We start from the raw sequence: 20,094 nt of genomic DNA on the forward strand, positions 1-20,094 counted from the left end.
GTCAGGACAGCCCTGTGTATATTTTTCTGTCCCTCCTCCAATCAGAAGGCAGAGTCAGGACAGCCCTGTGTATATTTTTCTGTCCCTCCTCCAATCAGAAGGCAGAGTCAGGACAGCCCTGTGTATTTTCTTACCCCTCCTCCAATCAGAGGACAGAGTCAGGACAGCCCTGTGTATTTTCTTATCCCTCCTCCAATCAGAGGCCAGAGTCAGGACAGCCCTGTGTATATTCTTATCCCTCCTCCAATCAGAGGCCAGAGTCAGGACAGCCCTGTGTATATTCTTATCCCTCCTCCAATCAGAGGCCAGAGTCAGGACAGCCCTGTGTAGAAGTCACCTCAGGTCACATCCAGCAGCTGCAACGTGTCACTGCTAAAAATAGCCCAACACAGGATGTGAACGGGCAGAAAATAGCCCAAATCTCTGCCAGGTCCCCGGATGTAAGAAATCCCAATATTACCAATCACGGCGGATCCCTCACTGTTCACATTCCCAGCATATAATCAGCAGGCATTCTGATTAATGAATGGCTGCTGGTGCACAGGAAGGGGTGGGCATTCCTCCCCCGTGTGTCCTCTGCTCTGGGAATGTCATACGATAATGGATTTGTTAATGGAAATGCAGCCAGCGGCTCAAACTGGCTGGAGCGAGGATCAGCCAGACAGCCACAGTCAGGTACACAGAGCGCGCCCCCCCCCGCAGACCTGCGCGCTTCTGAGGATTCCCCGTCCCCCTTTCTTCAACTGAGCGCGCGGCTCCCCTCAAGGAGCGCGCACGCAGCCTGCGCTGTGTTTGTGCTGACGTCATGTTCTCGCCCAGCAACGCGAGCGGGATCGCGAATGGCGGCGCAGAGAGGGGAGTTCAAACCCAACGGAGGCTCGTCCAGCCCGTGACTCGGCAACATGAAGAGGATGAAGAGCGCCAGGGGCCCCGCCGGCTCGGGGGCGGAAGACGAGGAGGGGCCACACTCCGACTTGGCTGATGTAGAGGGTGAGAGAGGCGGGGAGCGGCTGTCACTGGCAGGCGGCTGTACCTGTCACCGGCCGGGGGCGACACTGCCTGACAGGAACCTGGGAGAGGGGGACCCCCAACTGAGGGGGGACACTGCGGGGCCCAACTGAGGGGGGACACTGCGGGGCCCAACTGAGGGGGGACACTGCGGGGCCCTGGCCTCAACACCGTCTTCTCTCAGGAGGTTACCTCAACACCCCTACACCAGACACTGGGGCCCCTGACTGGAGAAGATAGTCAATACCACTAGGGGCCCTACACTAGATACTGGGGCCCCTGACTGGAGAAGATAGCCAATACCACTAGGGGCCCTACACCAGATACTGGGGCCCCTGACTGGAGAAGATAGCCAATACCACTAGGGGCCCTACACTAGATACTGGGGCCCCTGACTGGAGAAGATAGCCAATACCACTAGGGGCCCTACACCAGATACTGGGGCCCCTGACTGGAGAAGATGGCCAATACCACTAGGGGCCCTACACCAGATACTGGGGCCCCTGACTGGAGAAGATAGCCAATACCACTAGGGGCCCTATACCAGATACTGGGGCCCCTGACTGGAGAAGATAGCCAATACCACTAGGGGCCCTACACTAGATACTGGGGCCCCTGACTGGAGAAGATAGCCAATATCACTAGGGGCCCTACACTAGATACTGGGGCCCCTGACTGGAGAAGATAGCCAATATCACTAGGGGCCCTACACCAGATACTGGGGCCCCTGACTGAAGAAGATAGCCAATACCACTAGGGGCCCTACACCAGATACTGGGGCCCCTGACTGGAGAAGATAGCCAATATCACTAGGGGCCCTACACCAGATACTGGGGCCCCTGACTGGAGAAGATAGCCAATACCACTAGGGGCCCTACACCAGATACTGGGGCCCCTGACTGGAGAAGATAGCCAATACCACTAGGGGCCCTATACCAGATACTGGGGCCCCTGACTGGAGAAGATAGCCAATACCACTAGGGGCCCTACACCAGATACTGGGGCCCCTGACTGGAGAAGATAGTCAATACCACTAGGGGCCCTACACCAGATACTGGGGCCCCTGACTGGAGAAGATAGTCAATACCACTAGGGGCCCTACACCAGATACTGGGGCCCCTGACTGGAGAAGATAGTCAATACCACTAGGGGCCCTACACTAGATACTGGGGCCCCTGACTGGAGAAGATGGCCAATACCACTAGGGGCCCTACACTAGATACTGGGGCCCCTGACTGGAGAAGATGGCCAATACCACTAGGGGCCCTACACCAGACACTGGGGCCCCTGACTGGAGAAGATAGCCAATACCCACACTGGGCCCCTAAATCTTGAGTATAGTCAATACCGCTAGGGGCCCAACACTGGGGCACCTAAATTTAGGAGGATAGCAAACACCATTAAGGGCCCTACATCCAACACTGGGGCCCCTGAATCAGAAAGATAGCCGATACCACTAGGGGCCCTACACCAGACACTGGGGCCCCAGATCACAAGGATAGCCAATACCATTAGGTGCCCTTCAACCAGCACTGGGGCCCCTGAATCTAGAGGAGGGCCAATACTACTAGGGGAACCTACACCCAACATTGGGGCCCCTGAATCAGGTGATCGTCAATACCGCTAGGATGCCCTACATTCAACACTGGGGCCCCTGAATCTGGAGAATAACTGATACCACTAGGAGGTCCTGTACTCAACACTGGGGCCCCTGACTGGGGAAGCGGGTCAATACCTCCAGGGGCCCTACACCTGACATTGCAGGATAGCCAATACCACTAGCGAAAACCCAACACTGGGGACCATTGACTAATGAAGATAGCCAATACCATTAAGGGGCCCTGACTGAAGAAGATAGCCTTACACCCAACACTGTTGCTCTTGACTAAAGAGATTGCTAGAGAAAAGCTATACCCACGCCCAACTGGTCTATAAATGTGCCAATTGCTGGGGACAGGAGCTCTTGGCAGAAGTGTGAACTTTCAAATCATGAATCCGTAAGAAGTGTAAGCCTGCAACCCGGTATCCTTCAAAGTCCCAAATCTTTATTTGGCTTCTTGTTAAAACGGCAGAGTGCGAGCCTAATAAAGATTTTGTGCTTTGGAGGTTTCCGGCTTACACTTCTTATGAATAGATTGCTATGTGGGCTTTATACCCAACACTGGGGCTTCTGGCCCACTGACACAAAACAAAATGGTCACTGCTGCCAGGGGGTCAAATACCCAACACTAAGGCCCTGCCAGAGGAGGGCTGCCAATACCACTAGGGACCCTCTACCTCAGTGGTTCTCAACCTTCTAGCGCCGTGACCCCTTGATAAAATTTGTGGGGACCCCTAACAGTAAAATAATTTTTGTAGAGGAGGTTGTCGGCACCCAAGGCAGGACAAGCAATTTGCAGCCCTAACCCATGGAGATTTATCGCTCCCTGAGTCCCTTCCACTCGTACAGTATTGCACTCCTTATGGTACATTTTAGGATGTACCACTCTTTCTCTCTTGATCAAAGTCATCTGCTGATCTAAGAACTGTAGTGGCGGCTTTTAATGGCAACTATAATCACAGGTAGTGTTATTCACTGTGTCTCTTTGTGGTGTGTAACTGCGGGCCGGCGGCAGTGCGTTTTCAAGAGTCCTGTATGTTTTTGAGTCCAGTTGAGGTGCAATTTCAATATTGCACCTGAACCGGTGAAAAAAACTGCACCTAACTCTTTTTAAAAATTGTGCTGAAACCACGTCCGGACGTGTGTGAACTGAGCCGCCAAAAAATCCCCCTGACCCTCACCAAAAACGCACAGATGTGAACGTGTCCTAGAGAAAACCACATTAAATGGACTTTAGTGCGTCTCTTCAAAATGCACTAAAAAAAAACTCATAGACGTGAACCAGGTCTAATTTTTTTTTTTTGGGGGGGGGGGGGGTTCTTTTTTGTTTTTTTCCCACACATTTTATCTATTTTTAAACCAAGATTGTTTTCTATTTTTTTTATTTCTGCATAAACTTTTTTTCTATGCTGTATCAATATCTGGACATGTAACTTTATGCAGTGTCCTCTCTGTTTAGTTCTGGTCCTGCATGTCATGTTTTTGCACAGCTGTGCAGTGCCCCCCCCCCCCAGTACAGACTCCTTGTTCTGATGAGTTTTTTTCACAGTTGTCATGTGCAGGACTCTCTGGGTTCCCAGTTTATCCCCTGAATGGGAATTCATCACCTCCCCCCTCCATTGCTCTTCTCAGCTGTTACCCTCTCCGTGTGACCACACTGAGTTCCCATCTGCTAAACCTAAAATTCCCCCCTATCACATCCCTGGACCCTCTGTTGCTTTCCATTGCCTTTTTTAGATAGATATTTTTTTTATTAATTGCTTGTTGGATGTTTCTGGGTTGATACATTTTACAATTTTTAAAAAAAATGTTTTAATTAAAAGTCAAAGGGTAGTGTGCCATTTCTATTCTATTCTTATTTTATTTTATTTTTTGTATTTTTTTTAGCTTTTATTTTTTATTCAGCTGCTGTCCTTTCAGCACTAGGAGGCCTACAGGGGCTGCCAGTTACTTCCTGATCCAAACCGCGTCCGTCCGACTGACTCATTCTCTGTAGTCTGGGCTTTCTAATCTTGCTACAATTGTGTGTTTAGCATCGCTCTGTACCAGTTTTCTGAAAGAGGTTTCTTCTACAAATATTGCTGAACGGTGTGTGATAAACTGGGTTTACCTAGTTGTACTTGTAGAACAAATATTAGTAAACCTTTTTACTGGTTGAGAAAGCTTGCTTCAATGATATAAATGCTGCCTGCAATCGGATATTGTAGCTAGGCATGGCAATGTATCATTTTTAAAAAGACTGTTTCTATGTTGTTACTTGTATAGGAGAGATACCGTTCAAGAAAGCTCTGCTTATTTCCCTGTGTGGGATTTGCACATAGAATGCAAAAAAAAAAAAAGAACTTGCTTTGTTTTTAAGTCTATAGGTGAAAGCAGATTAACCACTTTTAGCTCTGGAAGGTTAGTTTTTCTTTTGGTGGTATTTGATTGCCACTTTTTTTTTATTTTTTATTATTATTATTATTATTATAGTGAAAAAAATACAATAATTTGGGGGTGTGGGTTACAATATTTTACTTTCTGCTAAAAAAAACTATCCTGTAAGCGATTTGTTTTTCTTCATACATTTAGGCTGCATTCACATCGAGGCGGACAAAATCGCGGCGTTTTGTCCCGCGAATTGCGGTGACAAATAGCAGCGTTTTGTACCGCGATTGTCCGCCTAGATGTGCCCCTAGATTGTCCCCCTATGGAGATGGTTCCCATCTCCTATGCCGAACGCCGAAAGCCGCCTGAAAAAAAGGTCCGGGACTTTTTTTCAGGCGTCCGGCGTGGAGATGTGAACCATCTCCATAGAGGGCAATGTTAAATCATCCCTCTGGCGTGTCGGGGCGGCAGCGGGCGTCACACTACAGGCGACAAAACGCCTAGGTGTGAATGGGCTCTTAGACTAAAATGTATTCTGCTACGTCAAGTAAAGACATTTTTAGTAAAAAAATAAATAAAAATAAAATCCCAGTAAGTATATGTTAATTGATTTGCATGAAAGTTATACAAACGATGGGATATATCCACTGGAATTTTTTCCCTTTCTTTTATATACTAGTAATGGTGGAGATCAACAACTTATAGTGAGATTGCCCGCTCACTAACACTAACTTATGCTGGGGGAGAACAGACTAACTGCTGCTGACCTCACCAGTGACACTAATGCAGCAATCGGTGATGATATACACTGTCACTGTACTATTGACATTGGCTGGGAAGGGGTTAACATTTAGAGGCAATCAAGGAGTTAACTGTGTCCAACAACGTATAATGCGTGTACTATTTTTTTACTGAGCATTGCACTGGTTTTTACTCCCTTTGCAGGGAGAGAAAAGGTGGTACATCACTGCTGTCTGTAGAGAGCTCTGTGTTTACCAACACAGAGCTCTCCTGTCATTTGCTGAGCTGATCGGATTCTGGCCATAAATCATTGCCCTGGAACCGTTTATGGGCTTGTGCTGTAGGGAATGACAGCACAGCTGGGGCAACGGGAACGAGCACCCTACCTGAAAATACTGGATCATGTTCACGTACGTGATCCTGCTCAGCTGCAGCTTTAACCACTTGCAGACTGCCTACTGCAGAACTTAAAAACTTTAATGTTAATTTTTTCCATAACGCCCCCAAAGGTTATACATCGACTTTTATGCATTTGCAAATGCAGATATCTTTTAAAAGTAGCACTGACCTCCTTGCTGTGCAGTACATAGCCTGTGCAGAGAGCAAAGCTGTAGGAGAGACCCAGCAAGCTCTGCACATTGCAGGCTGCCTATAGATGACTTTAGGAGGGGGCGGAGACCAGACCAGTCACCCTGCATAAGAGGAGAGAGCAGTGAGCGGTCTTTGTTACAGGAAGATCCAGCACAGAGGCAAAGGGATTTATTCACTAAAGCTGGAGAACACAAAATCGGGCTCACTTCTGCATATAAAGTGTTTTATTGCGAAAGCTTAATTGGAGAAGCTGAGGTTATAAGTGGATTGGTTTCTATGCAGAGGTGAGCCTGATTTTTGCACTCTCCAGCGTTGGTAAATCCCATAGTGTCACACTGGATTACTGCACAGATCTGGAAGCAATACACATCAAAATTCATGTAAGTTAACTCAACTCTAGTATTTAGACTTTTTTTTTTTTTTTATAGTGTAGTTAGTGAGTGCCTATTGTGACTCATTGTAGGGCATACGTTAAAGAAGACCTGTACTGTTCCTTCTGCTTGCCATTTTTGGTCACGGCTTCCAAAAGGACTGGTCACCAGTATTGCCTGCTGTCTCCCTGCAGCTAGTCTTTCCCTCAGTACTGTCTTGGTGGGAGCCACCATCTTGATGGAGGAATAGGGCTTTGCTTTCCTATGTCAAAATTGTTCTTTGGTGATCTGATAACTGATGAGGTCATATTCAGGCTACAGCGGGATAGGTGGAGGATGCACAGATCAGAAGGCAAAGCAGGGGGGAGCAACCATACAATGCACACAGTGCACGTTCTTCAGCAAGCAGCACAATCGTGATGTAACCCCCTGAGACCAGCAGTGCCTTAGATCACACACTGCAGATTTACAGCTTGGGCACCCTAACATACAAGGAGGTGCATTTCTGTATTTTCAGATGGATTTCTAAATGAGTAAAAGTACATTTTAAGGGTGCTGTTTGGGCAGTTAACATTCCTACATGTTTCCCTAGAACAGTCAATGTTTTCAGTCGTATTTTCAGCATTTCGTTCACCTCACACATGTGCTTTAAATCGGAATTTCACCCAAAAATGGAACTTCCGCTGATGTACTGGTCACCCCCTGACATGCCACATTTGGCATGTCATTTTTTTGGGGGGGACAGGTACCCAGTTTTGACAGGCACACAGCTCCCACTTCCTCCCCTGGCGCTGGAAGGAAGTTCGCCTCTCCTCTCTCCCTCCCTGCAATCTTCTGGAATACATTCCAAGTCCCAGAAGACTGCTCGGCCATTCACAACGTGCGGCTCGCACATGCGCACCCCAGTGATCATGCCCAATGGATTAAGAAGCTCTCGTGGTATAATTTTGTTTTAAACTGTTTTTAATTAAACCCCATATTCCCCCTTACATATTGCACTTACAAATATAGGATAAAAACAAGCATGTAAACGGTAGCTTGCCTGCCTGGTGTCACTCCATAACTCCTAGTATTGAAAGGATCGCAGCGATGCCCGGGTTCAGATCCACAAGGGTAGACAAGCTGAGTGGCCGTGTAGCTTCAACCTAACATGTATTGTGGTAGACTTTGTCTAAAGATGTACATTTTCTAGATTCAGAAAAACTTTTAGAATTCTAATTTTTTTTTTTTCCTCCCCCTCTCTAGATTCTTCTGCTAAGGCCCTTGTAAGTCTAAAAGGTAAGACATTTGTGTTTCCTAAATTATCCTTGTAAGATTTAGTAAAAGCTGAATTATTTTTATAACAGTACCCACTCTGTCACTTTCTGCTCATAAGAATACATTGTTTAGACACAAACTTTGAAATAGAGGTATGGTCAAAGCTTTTTTGGCCATACATCTCTTCCGGGTCACAGGCGTGCACTTTTGCTCTCCGGTGACCCAGAGTGGATTCAGACTTTGGAAGAATCCTGACCATATTGTTGGTTTCCTGCCAGCTGGCTCCTTTACTTAGTGTGCGGTTGAGACCCAAAGCCAGCTTCCCCCACAGTGCGCGCTGGAGGGGCAGAGCGGAGAGCAATGACTTCAGTCCCCACAATGACTACAAAAGTTTGAAAACTAAAACTGAGCAATCGGCATAGGATCGCTCAGTTCTTAGGCTTGGAGCCAACAGGGGAGAGCTGCAGCATCAGACCGATGCTGCAGCATAAAGGTCAGTATACATGTGGTTGTGTGTTTTTGTTTTTTGTCACTGTCTGTATCTTATTTACCGACTAATGCAAATTAATTTCTTTCCTGCAACCACAGTGTGGACAGGGGAATCCCTCCCGCCATTTTAAGACAGAATCAGAGATAAGCTGCATCCACTTCCCCTAGCAGACCACTCTCCTGGCCCTCTTATGTGCCCTGTTAAATGACTGTTTGGGTCTAGTCAGCACAATAGCTTTTTAATGTTCTTAGGTGAAAAAAAAACACTTGAATTTTCTTCTTTTTTGCAGAAGGAGGTTTGTCGCACACGTGGAATGAAAAATACAGTTCGCCTCAAAAGACTCCCACCTGGAAAGGAGGAAACAGTCCTTCTGCTGATGTGGTTAGTATCTAGGGGTTCCTACTTGTCTGCACACTTTCAGATTGATGTCAGATTTTCTACTGGCAGATAGCAATGACTGTCATCAAAATGTTTGTAATTTTATGTTTTAGTGTCTGAGATATTGGGACAGATGTACACTATAAAACAGTTTGGTCAGCAAGGGACAGTCTGTCACTGGTTTATGTTGTACTGTGAGTGTGTCATCAATTACTCGGGTAAATAGGGGGAGGCTTTTGCAGGGCTTGGATTGTTTCCTGACAACTCTGGTGTAGCATGGCAGCCATAGTCCAGGTTGGCTAAGCACTGTTCTTCTGCCTTAAAGTAGAACTAAGGCAAAACTTTTTTTTTTTTTTTTGTCTTTTACTTTAGATCGAGTAATGAAGAGTTATAACCCCTGTCAGTTTTGTTTGCCAGCTGTGTTGGCCTCTTGTCCCATAGCCAATTCAGGAAGTGAAAATAAATCCTCCAAATTTGAGAGAATCCCGGGGTGTCACCATAACTAGTGTCTCAGTTGGTAGATTTCACCTCTATTCCTGTTCTACTGACAACCTACTCTTATTGCGCCCACTTGTGGTATGGTGTCAAATTTCGGTACTTAAAAATCTCCATAGGCTACGCTTTAAAAAATGTTTTTCAGGTTACCAGTTTAGAGTTACAGAGGAGGTCTTCAATTACAATGGTTGGTCTCGCTGTAATGTTCATGTCGATACGTATTGCAGTCGCGATCTACGTATGAGTTTGCTTCTGCGTACATTGTTTATTTTATATATTTTTATACTTTCCCTTTTTCCCTTTTTTACTTTTTTTTTATTCATTTATTCCTATTGCAAAGAATGTAAACATCCCTTGTAATGGGGAAAAGGGCATGACATATCCTGTTTACAGCAAGATCTGGGCACTAAGTCCTCACATCTCTCCTCTAGGCTGGAAAGCCTGAGATCAAAAAATAAAATAAACGATCTCCGCTTCCCAGCCAAAAAAAGTGTTCTTTATCTTGCATCACCGTACACAGAGCAACCATAATAATTACTATGTGGGTTATATGCCACCTATAGGTGAATGGCAGATTAGTCAAACAGGAAGTCCTCCCCTATATAACCCCTCCTACACAGGAAGTACCTCAGTTTTTTTTCGCCAGTGTCTGTAAGGTGGTGGTCACTGATGTGATACATGTACTCTTGGAACATACTTGGAGGTCTGGATGGTTCTAGTAAGAACCATGGACTTCAATGGGATCCATTTGAAAAAGCTGTTGGCCAAAGTGTATGGTACCCAAGTCTCATTGGATAGGAGAGAAGATTCCTCGAGGTTTGCCTATAATGCAGCCTTGCAGCGCTGGACTCTGCGTAATGGAACCATGGGCAGTGTTTTTTTCTGACAAAGGTGCTTTCCTGCAGGGTGATATACAGGTCCAGGGAAGTGGATGCCAAAGGGACCCAGTCCATGAAGGTCTTTTATGACAAAGCCTGCTGTGATGGGTAAAGATTGGACTCCTGTAATGTTCAGATTCCTGCAGCAGTATTTGGCAAGTCTGCATTTTTGCAGTCTCTCAGCAAAAAAAAAGAGATTTGACTGTCTTGTCTTCTCTCAGTGGCCACTGGGAGGGGCAGTGTGCTGTTTAATCATGCTCTGTGTGCTTCTTGGGAGAGGTGGCTGCTGTTTCTCCTCCAGCCACTAGAGTGCGCAGGCTCGCACAGTATGACCTATTTCTATATAGGCAGGAAGTGGAGGGGCGGCCATGTTGGATGGCAGGTTCAGCAGAGCCTCTTGAGACATAACAGCAGCCCATGGATACTAGTGAAGTGTGAGTTTTTACAATGGGAGGAATGTGTGGCCAGACAAGTCATGATTATTTACTGCATACTTACTGCTTAATCTGGGGCAGTGTTTTTTTCTGACAAAGGTGCTTTCCTGCAGGTCGAAACACCCCTATACGGGTATTTGTGCACTGTAACGTGTTGTGTCTCCATAATAATGTGCTGTTGGTCTGCAGGAGCTTTTTAGGCTGCTCTGAAGCAGAAAAAATGCTGCATGGGATGCATATGTGCTTGGCTTATCCTGCAAAACTAGTATGGGGCCAAGTGCAGTTGGGCAGGTGCAGCAATAGTATACATGCTTGCAAACTTGTTGCATAATCGCATGTTTTGCAGATACATGTGGCATAAGCACATGTTTGAAAGAACATGGGCAACTGTGCACTTTTTAAGGCGTTGTGTCTCCAGAATAGCATGCATTTGGTCTGTAAGAGCTAAGTTTTAGGCTGTTAAAGCGGCATAGAGGCTGCATTGGATGCCTATGTACTTGGCTAATCCTGCAAAACTAGTATAGGCCCAGGTGCAGCATAGTATACATGTTTCATAATGCTTGCATAGGCACATGCTTCGCATAGAAACGTTCTTGCTTGCAGAGGCGCGTGTTGCGTAGACGTGGGTTATTATAGGCAGGTGTTTGCATGGACGTTTGCTCATAAATGTGTATGCATGTTGCATAGATATACGTGTTTGCATGGAAACATGTTGCATAGATACGTGTTGCGTAATATATGTTGCATAAAAATAGAAGAATAGCACTCACGTTGCCAACATCCGTAAATAATGTGGTAAAGGAAAAAGCAAAAAATAGTACACAGTAAACAATAGAGGTGTGTGTGTGTGTGTGTGTGTGTGTGTGTGTGTGTGTGTGTGTGTGTGTGTGTGTGTGTGTGTGTGTGTGTATGTGTATATATGTGTGTATATGTGTGTGTATGTATATATATATATATATATATATATATTTATTGGGAAAAGAAAACCACATATATATAACATATGATACAAGGACAATACAAGAATTTAAAAATCATACATATGAGAACCCCAATGCATCAACGCGTTTCGCCTTCTTCAGGACGCAAATTCAGGAAAACAGTAATTGTAGAGGCAAGAAAGGGATTTCACTCTTTATATAAAAACAGAGACATTGATTTGTAAATAAAATACTAACTCATTCGTAAGCATTGGAGAAAGGCCACAAAACCGAAAATGGGTATGAAAAAAAACATGAATAACAGGGAAAAAAAGGGGGGAAGGGCATATAGAGATGGCTACCTGTAATTTCCAAATAGACGGTATATATGACTACAAACGTCACAAATGGAGAAAATTGATATAAGAAGAATGTCTTCCTTTTGAACCGACAAGCTCAAATATAGAAAGTCAAAGTGATAATTCAAAATATCAATAGGCTGGGATCCATAGCTCAAGAGGGATATACAATACAGATGCCTCAAGTAGTCACCATCTACAAAGAAAAAACACAAGAATGGATGTGTGTGTGTGTGTGTGTGTGTGTGTGTGTGTGTATATATATATATATAATGTATGTATATATATATATATATAATTTTCAAAAGACATACTCAGAAAACCTATTAGTATTAGACTGGGCAGGTTCAAGGTAATTCCCAGGGGAGAGCACAAAAAGAGGGCTCTACACAGAAGTGAGGGGAAGAGATCACTGCCATTTAAAGCCAAAATTGGCGCCATAATGGCCGCAGAAAGTCCCGCCCTAGAGAAATCAGAGGGTAAGTCCCACTCTTCTTACAACATAAAACTGCGTCCACCAGGGCCAGTGTCAGCAAGCAAAGTCATACCCAAACAAGTCAAAGGGCAAGTCCCGCTCTTATTACATCATACAGCCGCATCCAAAAGGGCTGGTTTAAGCAGACAAAGACCTGTCATATCCCCCTATTAATCCCTACATCGTGGCATAATTTAGTGCGTAACGGCATCAAATCACGCAAACTGCGTCATGACGTCATGCCCGCATTGCGTCACGGCAGTACGTGGTGTAAATACCCAGAATATTTGCCGGTGAACTGCGTGAAGAGTGTCACGCCTCACGTGCGTCACACACCCTCACCCGCAAAGTGAGAAAAAGGGAGAAGAAAAGGGGGCAAAAGATAAAAAGGCCCAATTCCAACACCAAAAATATGAGCGCAAACATAATGGCAACAGGTCACCATGGTCGGCACACCTGACATCTTGTTCTAAAAGGATGAAAATACGAGGGGAAAAAAAAAATTCATATGGGGTGCAATGCAGACAGTTCCACCTGTCAAGCCACTCTTGTGTCCTTTTTGGCACCTTTTGAACCCAAGTGTTAGCCCTTGACTCGGAAGGTGGCTTCTTTTGGTTACTATCACCTCAGCAAGTGGAGTGTCAGAGCTGACGGCTCTATTATGCAAGGAGATGTTCTTGGTCGTGCATCATAAGATGATAATGTGTCCTCATCCATCTTTATTGCCTAGAGTGGTTTCTACTTCTCACTTGAATCAGGACAGGGTCTTGCCTTCTTTTCTAATCCTCAGTTGGTAGGAGTAAGATCGCTGCATACTCTGGAGTTGGTTCAGGTGGTCAGGATTTACTTGAATTGTCAGCGCAGGTCAGGAATCCTGGTTTGTGCAGCCAGCAGAGCCCAGGAAGGGCAAGAGGCATCCCAGTTAACCTTTTTGTTGGATTCGCCAGTTAATTATTCAAGCCTATGGCTTGAAAGGGCAAGGTCCCCCATCCCTTTTTGGTGAGAGCGCTCACTACCAGATGTGCGGGGGCATCTTGGGCCATCCGCCAACAGGTGTCAGTGGCTCCAGTTTTTAAGGCCACTACATGGTTCCTATAGCTTACCTGTATAAAAAAAAAATTCTTGGAGTACATCATGGGACACAAAGGTCCCTCCCCTCTTTTTTGGGTTATTCATCGCTTTGCTACAAAACTGAGGTTTATACTTCCTGTGTAGGAGGGGTTATATATATATGGGAGTAATTCCTGTTAGTTTGATCCGCTAGTGTCCATTCACCTAATAGGTGGCATATAACCCACATAGTAATTATGGCTGCTCTGTGTTCCATGATGTACTCCAAGAAAAGGATTTTACAGGTCCCCTCCCACTGCCTTTAAAAACAATTAAGCGGCTGAATAGCCGCTATAATTGTTTTTACTTTGCAGAAAATCGGCAGCAGAAAGACATCTGAATGATGCCTACAGCTTCAGACATCATTCCGATATCTCCACTCGGACAAGAACGTCCTATGAAGGCCTGTGGTACGGAAGTGGTTAAAAATGGGGGGAAACCAGAAGGGGTTGGATTTCCACGTGTTGGAGGACTGGATACCTATTGCACCGAGATGGAGGAGGGAAGACCTATTTGGAGCGGGTGAAGAATGGAGTGGGGAACACAGCATAGTCTAAAAAAAGCAGAGAACAGGTGCCGGAATGACAGAATATTTGACTGCGGTCTGGGTGAAGTGACACAGCAGTCAGTTTTATAAAGGGGTACAATGCTTCATTAATGTCAGAAATGCCAGATTTTTTGAGGTTCCAACCATTATTGTTTAAAAGAAATAGCTGGAGTCCAGTTTTAATTGTCATTCTTCGCCCAGCCCCATAGGAGCTCCAAACGAAGCCGACTTGTTTGTGAAGAAGAGGAACGTCAGATAAACACCAGATCACCAAAAAGAAACCAGAAAACACCCATTGTGCCACAGGTCAGTGTTGGCCACTGGATTTATAGTTTTTTTAAAAAAAAAATTATTATTATTTACACTATTCAATAGCAACCTGCCAAAAAAGCAGTGAATTGAGTCTCGGTTGCCCAACTCTGGAAGTGTTGATAGTTTTGGGGTACACACATCACTGGGCATTTTATGCTGCCTAGGTGTCCTCTATTCTAGAACGAGCATAATCACCAGTGCCAAAGAAAACTAGGAAGTACAATAAATATGTAAAATCTTTGCATTTTAAAGGATAAGTTCACCTTTCTTAACATTTTCTCCCCCTTTCAGCTGTCAAAATGTTAACAAAACTCAGCCGTGTCATTCATTCACAGTCCTCTGTGAATGGGGGGGGAAAAGGCATGTCTCGGCAGCATTAGCGGCTGTCGGCTTGTAGTTCTCTAAAAAATGAACACATCGCTGTGGTAGTTTAATTCCTGTCGGAGCCTATTGGCTTTCCCATATGTGGTACGAGCAAGCAGATACACTGACTGGTCTGTAGGAATCCTGTGATCATGGGTGCAATGCTTTTATAGGCTCCTGCAACAAAAAATAAATGTACGTTTTTGTTTTGGTTTTTGTATTTTTTTTTTTTTTCTGCAAATAAGTGCATTTATTTTTTGTCAAAAGGTGAACTTATCCTTTTGATACCTTCCTGTCCAGTCTATAGCAGAATGCCGGGCGGAGGTTCCATTGTTCTTACTGGACGTCATATGTCATCCTTCAAAACAAGCCGATGTGCACGCCCTAGAGGGTGCGGTGTGTCGGCCAGACATGCTACATCTCTGATCATGGTAAAGAGCCTATGACGTGTCCAATCACAGCTGATCATTGTAATTGGGAAGTGCTGGTTATCTTCATTCCTCTACTTGCGCTAACAGGTCATGCGTAGAGGAGAGCCGATAAGTGACTCTCCTAAAAGGGGGTCTGCACTGATAATTTGTGCATTGATTATCAGTGGTGCCTTTCAGTGCTACATGTCAGTGCCCATCCCTGCAGCCTCAGTGCACATCAGTAAAGGAGGAAAAATACTTGTATACAAAATGTTGTAATAATAACTTGATATTAATAGAAAAACTTTTTTTTTTTTTTTATATATAATTAGTTTAGCAAAAAAAATAAACATATCAGTGGTAATAAAATACCACCAAAACAAAGCTCTGTCTAAAAAAATAAATAAAAATAAAAAAAAAATGAATAAATTGTCAGGAAGGCGGTATTGAAGTGGTTAAATATGAAATGAATGAAACGTTTTTAGGTTAAGACCCCTTTCACACTGAGGAGTTTTTCACGCGGTACATCGCTAAAAATAGCGCTGCTATACCGCCTGAAAAACTCCTGCCCAGCAACCTCAATGTGAAAGCCGGAGGACTTTCACACTGAGGTGATGCGCTGGCAGGAGAGAAAAAAATCTCCTGTCAGCAGCATCTTTGGAGCGGTGAGAGGAGCGGTATGTATACCGCTGCTTCCCATTTAAAACAATGGGAAACCGCAGCAAAATACCGCCCGCAATGCACCTCTGCAGAGGCGCATTGCGGGCGGTATTAACCCTTTATCGGCCGCTAGCGGGGGTTAATACCGCACCGCTAGCAGCAGACTCCCGCGGCAAATCCGGCTGTATAGCGCCGCTATTTTTAGCGGTCCTATACCGCCACCGCGGCTCCCGCCCCAGTGTGAAAGGGGCCTAAATATATATATATATATATATATATATTTTTTTTTTTTATTAACTAGTGCAGGAAGTAAAAAAATATCAGTAATCATAAACGTGTAAAAATGGTAGTCCAATAAACATATATTGCTGAATGTTCATATATAATGTATGTGACTGAAGTGAATTAAAAAAAAATCAATACATCAATGGTGCAAAAATCCACAATGCTTGTGCTTTCCTTCACTAGTGTCACAGGCTGCTCACCTCACATCTGAGTCATATCGGCAGTGTTTCCCCTTCTGGGGGTAATAGAGCCCCCTGGTGCTGGTAATCACTTTCCTCCTACAAATCGCTTATTCACATGGGGTAAAAACCCAGATCATCTCGCCAAATATGATGGATATGCAAAAGAAGGAAGGCAGAATGTAGTGCTCTCTGTTTTAAAAAGTTTAATGTATAAAAAAAAGGTTATGTTGTATTCACTTTAGATTGATATTCACTTTTAGTGCAGAAAATTCTGCTTTTTTAACAGATTGTCTGCTGTGGGTATACAGTTGCTATTCTCTTCAGTTTTTGTATTTCAGCTTCTGTGCATAAACCACAGCTTCTGTATATCAAAATACTAGAAAATCCTTGAGCAGACATCCCCTGTATTTATATTATATCCGCATATTTTGATATGCTTTGCACAGCACACACACACACCATGTTTATGATGCACACCAAACATCCCTACTCCATGCAGATAGTGTCCAAGGTGGGAATGAAAACCGGACTCAGACATGCAAGATGAGTGTTATTGTAATGACTGGTAGTGGCTTGACTATATATCCTGGAACTGCTCAACATCTTTTCTACAAATTACAAACTGGAGATTAAAATGTTTTTTGCTTTTCTACTAGAAGTTTACATCTACCACAACTACACCGGTGAAAAAAGCATCTCAGAAAATCGGCTATAGGCTGCGAAACCTACTGAAACTACCAAAAGCACATAAATGGTGTATATATGAATGGTTTTATTCTAATATTGACAAGTGAGTATTCTGCTGACTAATTTGCATCTAAACCTCCAACCATATAACACTAATAAGCCATGTCTTATTACACACTACTACCGTACTTAAGAGGATCCTTCATCTTTTCAGAATTATTTGAATCACATAAAAGCTGCTATCATAACATTAAAATTAATACACAACAAGAAAAATGATTTCCTCCAGGCAGCTCTATCATGCAAAAAATATCACCAAGTGACAAAAATTAATCCACCTTTATATTGACAGAGATTTATATATTTATAGTAAATATCAGTCCCGCACCAATTGATAGTAGGAAATGACGCCGATGAAAATTCCCATTTCCAAACGCACACAGTGTCCAAATTCCAAAAAGTGCTCTTAATTTTCTAGGTCCACAATGCACTAGTTACATTCACTTCCATTTTTGTTTCAACGTTCGACTAGTCGCCTATCATTCTCATGAGAGTCCGGATACCAACTGTGGACCGATAATCTCACTCATGCCCAAAGGGAAGAACAACCCATGTAGCGTAATTCCATTTAAAAGCTTTATTTCTAAAAATCCTCATTGATTCTTTCACAAGAATAGATGATAAAAACATGGCCATCACATCGCAAATTAAGTTTCCTAATACGCTAAACCAGATTGTGTAGAAACAATTCAGTGCAAGGTCCGTGAGTAGTGGTTAAAGCGGGGGTTCACCCTATCGACGGGAAATTTTTTATTTTTTTTTATTTTACCTTAAAATCAGGCATTGTAGCGCGAGCTACAGTATGCCTGTCCCGAATTTTTTACCCCCGTACTCACCTTGTAGTCGTCCATCGAAGATTCCGGGGAATGGGCGTGCCTATGGAGACGGAGGATGATTGACGGCCGGCTCTGGCGCGTCACGCTTCTCCGGAAATAGCCGAAATAGGCTTGGTCTTCACGACGCGAGCGCATAGCCTGTGCGCAGGCGCCGTGAAGAGCCGAGACCTACTCCGGCTGTCTTCGGGGAGAGTGACGTGCCAGGGCCGGCCGTCAATCATCCTCCCTCTCCATAGGCACGCCCATTCCCCGCGGGAGCCGGAATCTACGATGGACGACTACAAGGTGAGTACGGGGTTAAAAAAATCGGGACAGGCATACTGTAGCTCGCGCTACAATGCCTGTCTCGATGGTAAAATGTGTGGGGGGGGGGGGGGTGAACTACCGCTTTAAAATCTCCTATTTCTGGTTGATTTTCCCTCATCTCCTGTCCCTTTGACACACAGGAAATTAGTGGAGTGGTTGTCGCAAGGACAGCAGTAACTTCATCAGATGTTTCCTATTTAACAATATAGGTAATTTCGCCTAAGCAGTAATCTGCAAAAATGTGATTATATTTTTTTTTTGTTCTTGTATTTCTACTGAGAAATAGCAGTGCACTTCCTGATATGATTGTGCCTAGGCACTTCTGGGCTTACAGCCTTATAGATGTATATATGCAGCATGAGATTAACGCACTGCTGCGAACCAGGGATATGTGTGAGTTGCTCAGGCTGGGAATTGAAGTCCTGTGACCACCGATGTGAGTGCTGGCTGGGAAGGGAGCTTGTCTATGCTCCAAGCAGTGGTAGCCACGCATACTGGAGGAATAGTGAATGGTAGTGTCAGCCTGGACCCCCACCTGGTCACACCTTCACGCATTTCACTCCACTCATCAGAGCTTACTCATTGGCTGCTGCTTGCTAGAATATCTCCTAAATGGTGCATGTTTAGGAGATATTCATTTTATCAACAGGTAAGCTTTATTTTAAGCTTGCCTGTAAGTAAAAATCAAAATGAGGGTTTATTACCACTTTAATAGTTGACACCAGCTGTGACTTAAACTGGAACCAAAAAAAGTCCCATAATGGTTGCTCTACCTTACTATATATGTATGTAGTAAATAATTGATTTTGGTACTTGTTTTTAAAATTTGTACATTACATCCATACAATGCCTATTTTAATGTTAATGTCTTCTCTCTGTTTGCAGACCCCTCTTTGAAGGCGATAATGATTTCTGTGTTTGCCTAAAAGAGTCTTTCCCAAATCTCAAGACCAGGAAACTAACCAGAGTAGAATGGGGCAAAATCAGGCGGCTTATGGGGAAGCCACGAAGGTAAATCAAGATGTCGAAGTGTAGAAAAGACTACTGAACGCCCAGCTTTGTAGTGAGTCACTCCGTTGGCATAAGCATGCAGGATGGAAGGGCAGACATTTCATACTTCACTGTCTCCTTCCTTGTTCCACATCAGTGACTGATGAGTTAGTGAAGTCAGAGGTCAGAATGATGGCAGTAAAGCCTGCACATTTATGGCAACCTCCTATTTTCAATCCGTCTAGTATTAACTATATTCTCTTGCGCCACTGCTTCTGCACTGTTCCTCCACACTGCATGTCGGCTCCTGGGGGTTGGAGGGATTGGGGTGAGGTTGGATCTTCAGTATGGCAAGCTTAGGGGTAGGTCAATGGGCATATTTCTCATGTTTACCAACCCCTAAATGTACACTGGAATGCTCTGCTTTTTGTTCACTCATAATGGCAGACAGAGGCGTAACTAAAACCCTCAGGGCCCTGGTGCAAGAAACCATGATATGGAGGGGGGGGGATGCCCCTCTGACCCACCCTTCCATCCGAGCCTCGGGCTTCTAATTTTGGGAAGTCTTCCATTATACATCCTCCCAGGACCCTGCTTCCGACGTGCATCCAGCGCAATATCAGTGCCACCTATCGGCATCTATCAGTGCTGCTCATCAATGCTGCCTATTAGAGCCTCCTATCGGTGCTCATCAATCAGTGCCGCCTGCCTCCCTATCAGTGCCACCTATTCTGTGTTTTTCAATCCCACCTATCAGTGCCACCTATCGGTGCCCGGCAGAATGCCAGGGCCCGATCGCAAGTGTGACTCTAATAGTTCTGCCACTGATGGCAGACATACATTAGTCACATGTTTACTATGTCTTCTGGTTGTGAATGCACACAAAGTGCTCTGTACTGAGGAATTTGTGTGTTTATTACAGAGTGCATGACTGCAGAAAAGATTGAGGACTCTGACTGTACTGTAATCATTTTTAATTATT

General features: G+C 44.5%; 1 protein-coding gene across 1 annotated transcript in view; it reads left to right on the forward strand.

Annotated features, from left to right (window-relative positions):
• The first annotated feature begins 777 nt into the window (after positions 1-777).
• The window catches only part of LIN9 (lin-9 DREAM MuvB core complex component), a 31,313-nt gene continuing 11,996 nt past the window's right edge, over positions 778-20,094 (forward strand). Inside the window, 6 exon segments of the mRNA XM_040351345.1 lie at positions 778-990; positions 7,924-7,956; positions 8,715-8,806; positions 14,223-14,327; positions 16,890-17,023; positions 19,008-19,133. Of these exon segments, the coding sequence (XP_040207279.1) occupies positions 903-990; positions 7,924-7,956; positions 8,715-8,806; positions 14,223-14,327; positions 16,890-17,023; positions 19,008-19,133 (578 nt within the window). The 5' untranslated portion in view covers positions 778-902.

The sequence above is a fragment of the Rana temporaria genome, chromosome 4, assembly GCF_905171775.1.
Source record: "Rana temporaria chromosome 4, aRanTem1.1, whole genome shotgun sequence".
Taxonomy (NCBI): Eukaryota; Metazoa; Chordata; class Amphibia; order Anura; family Ranidae; genus Rana; species Rana temporaria.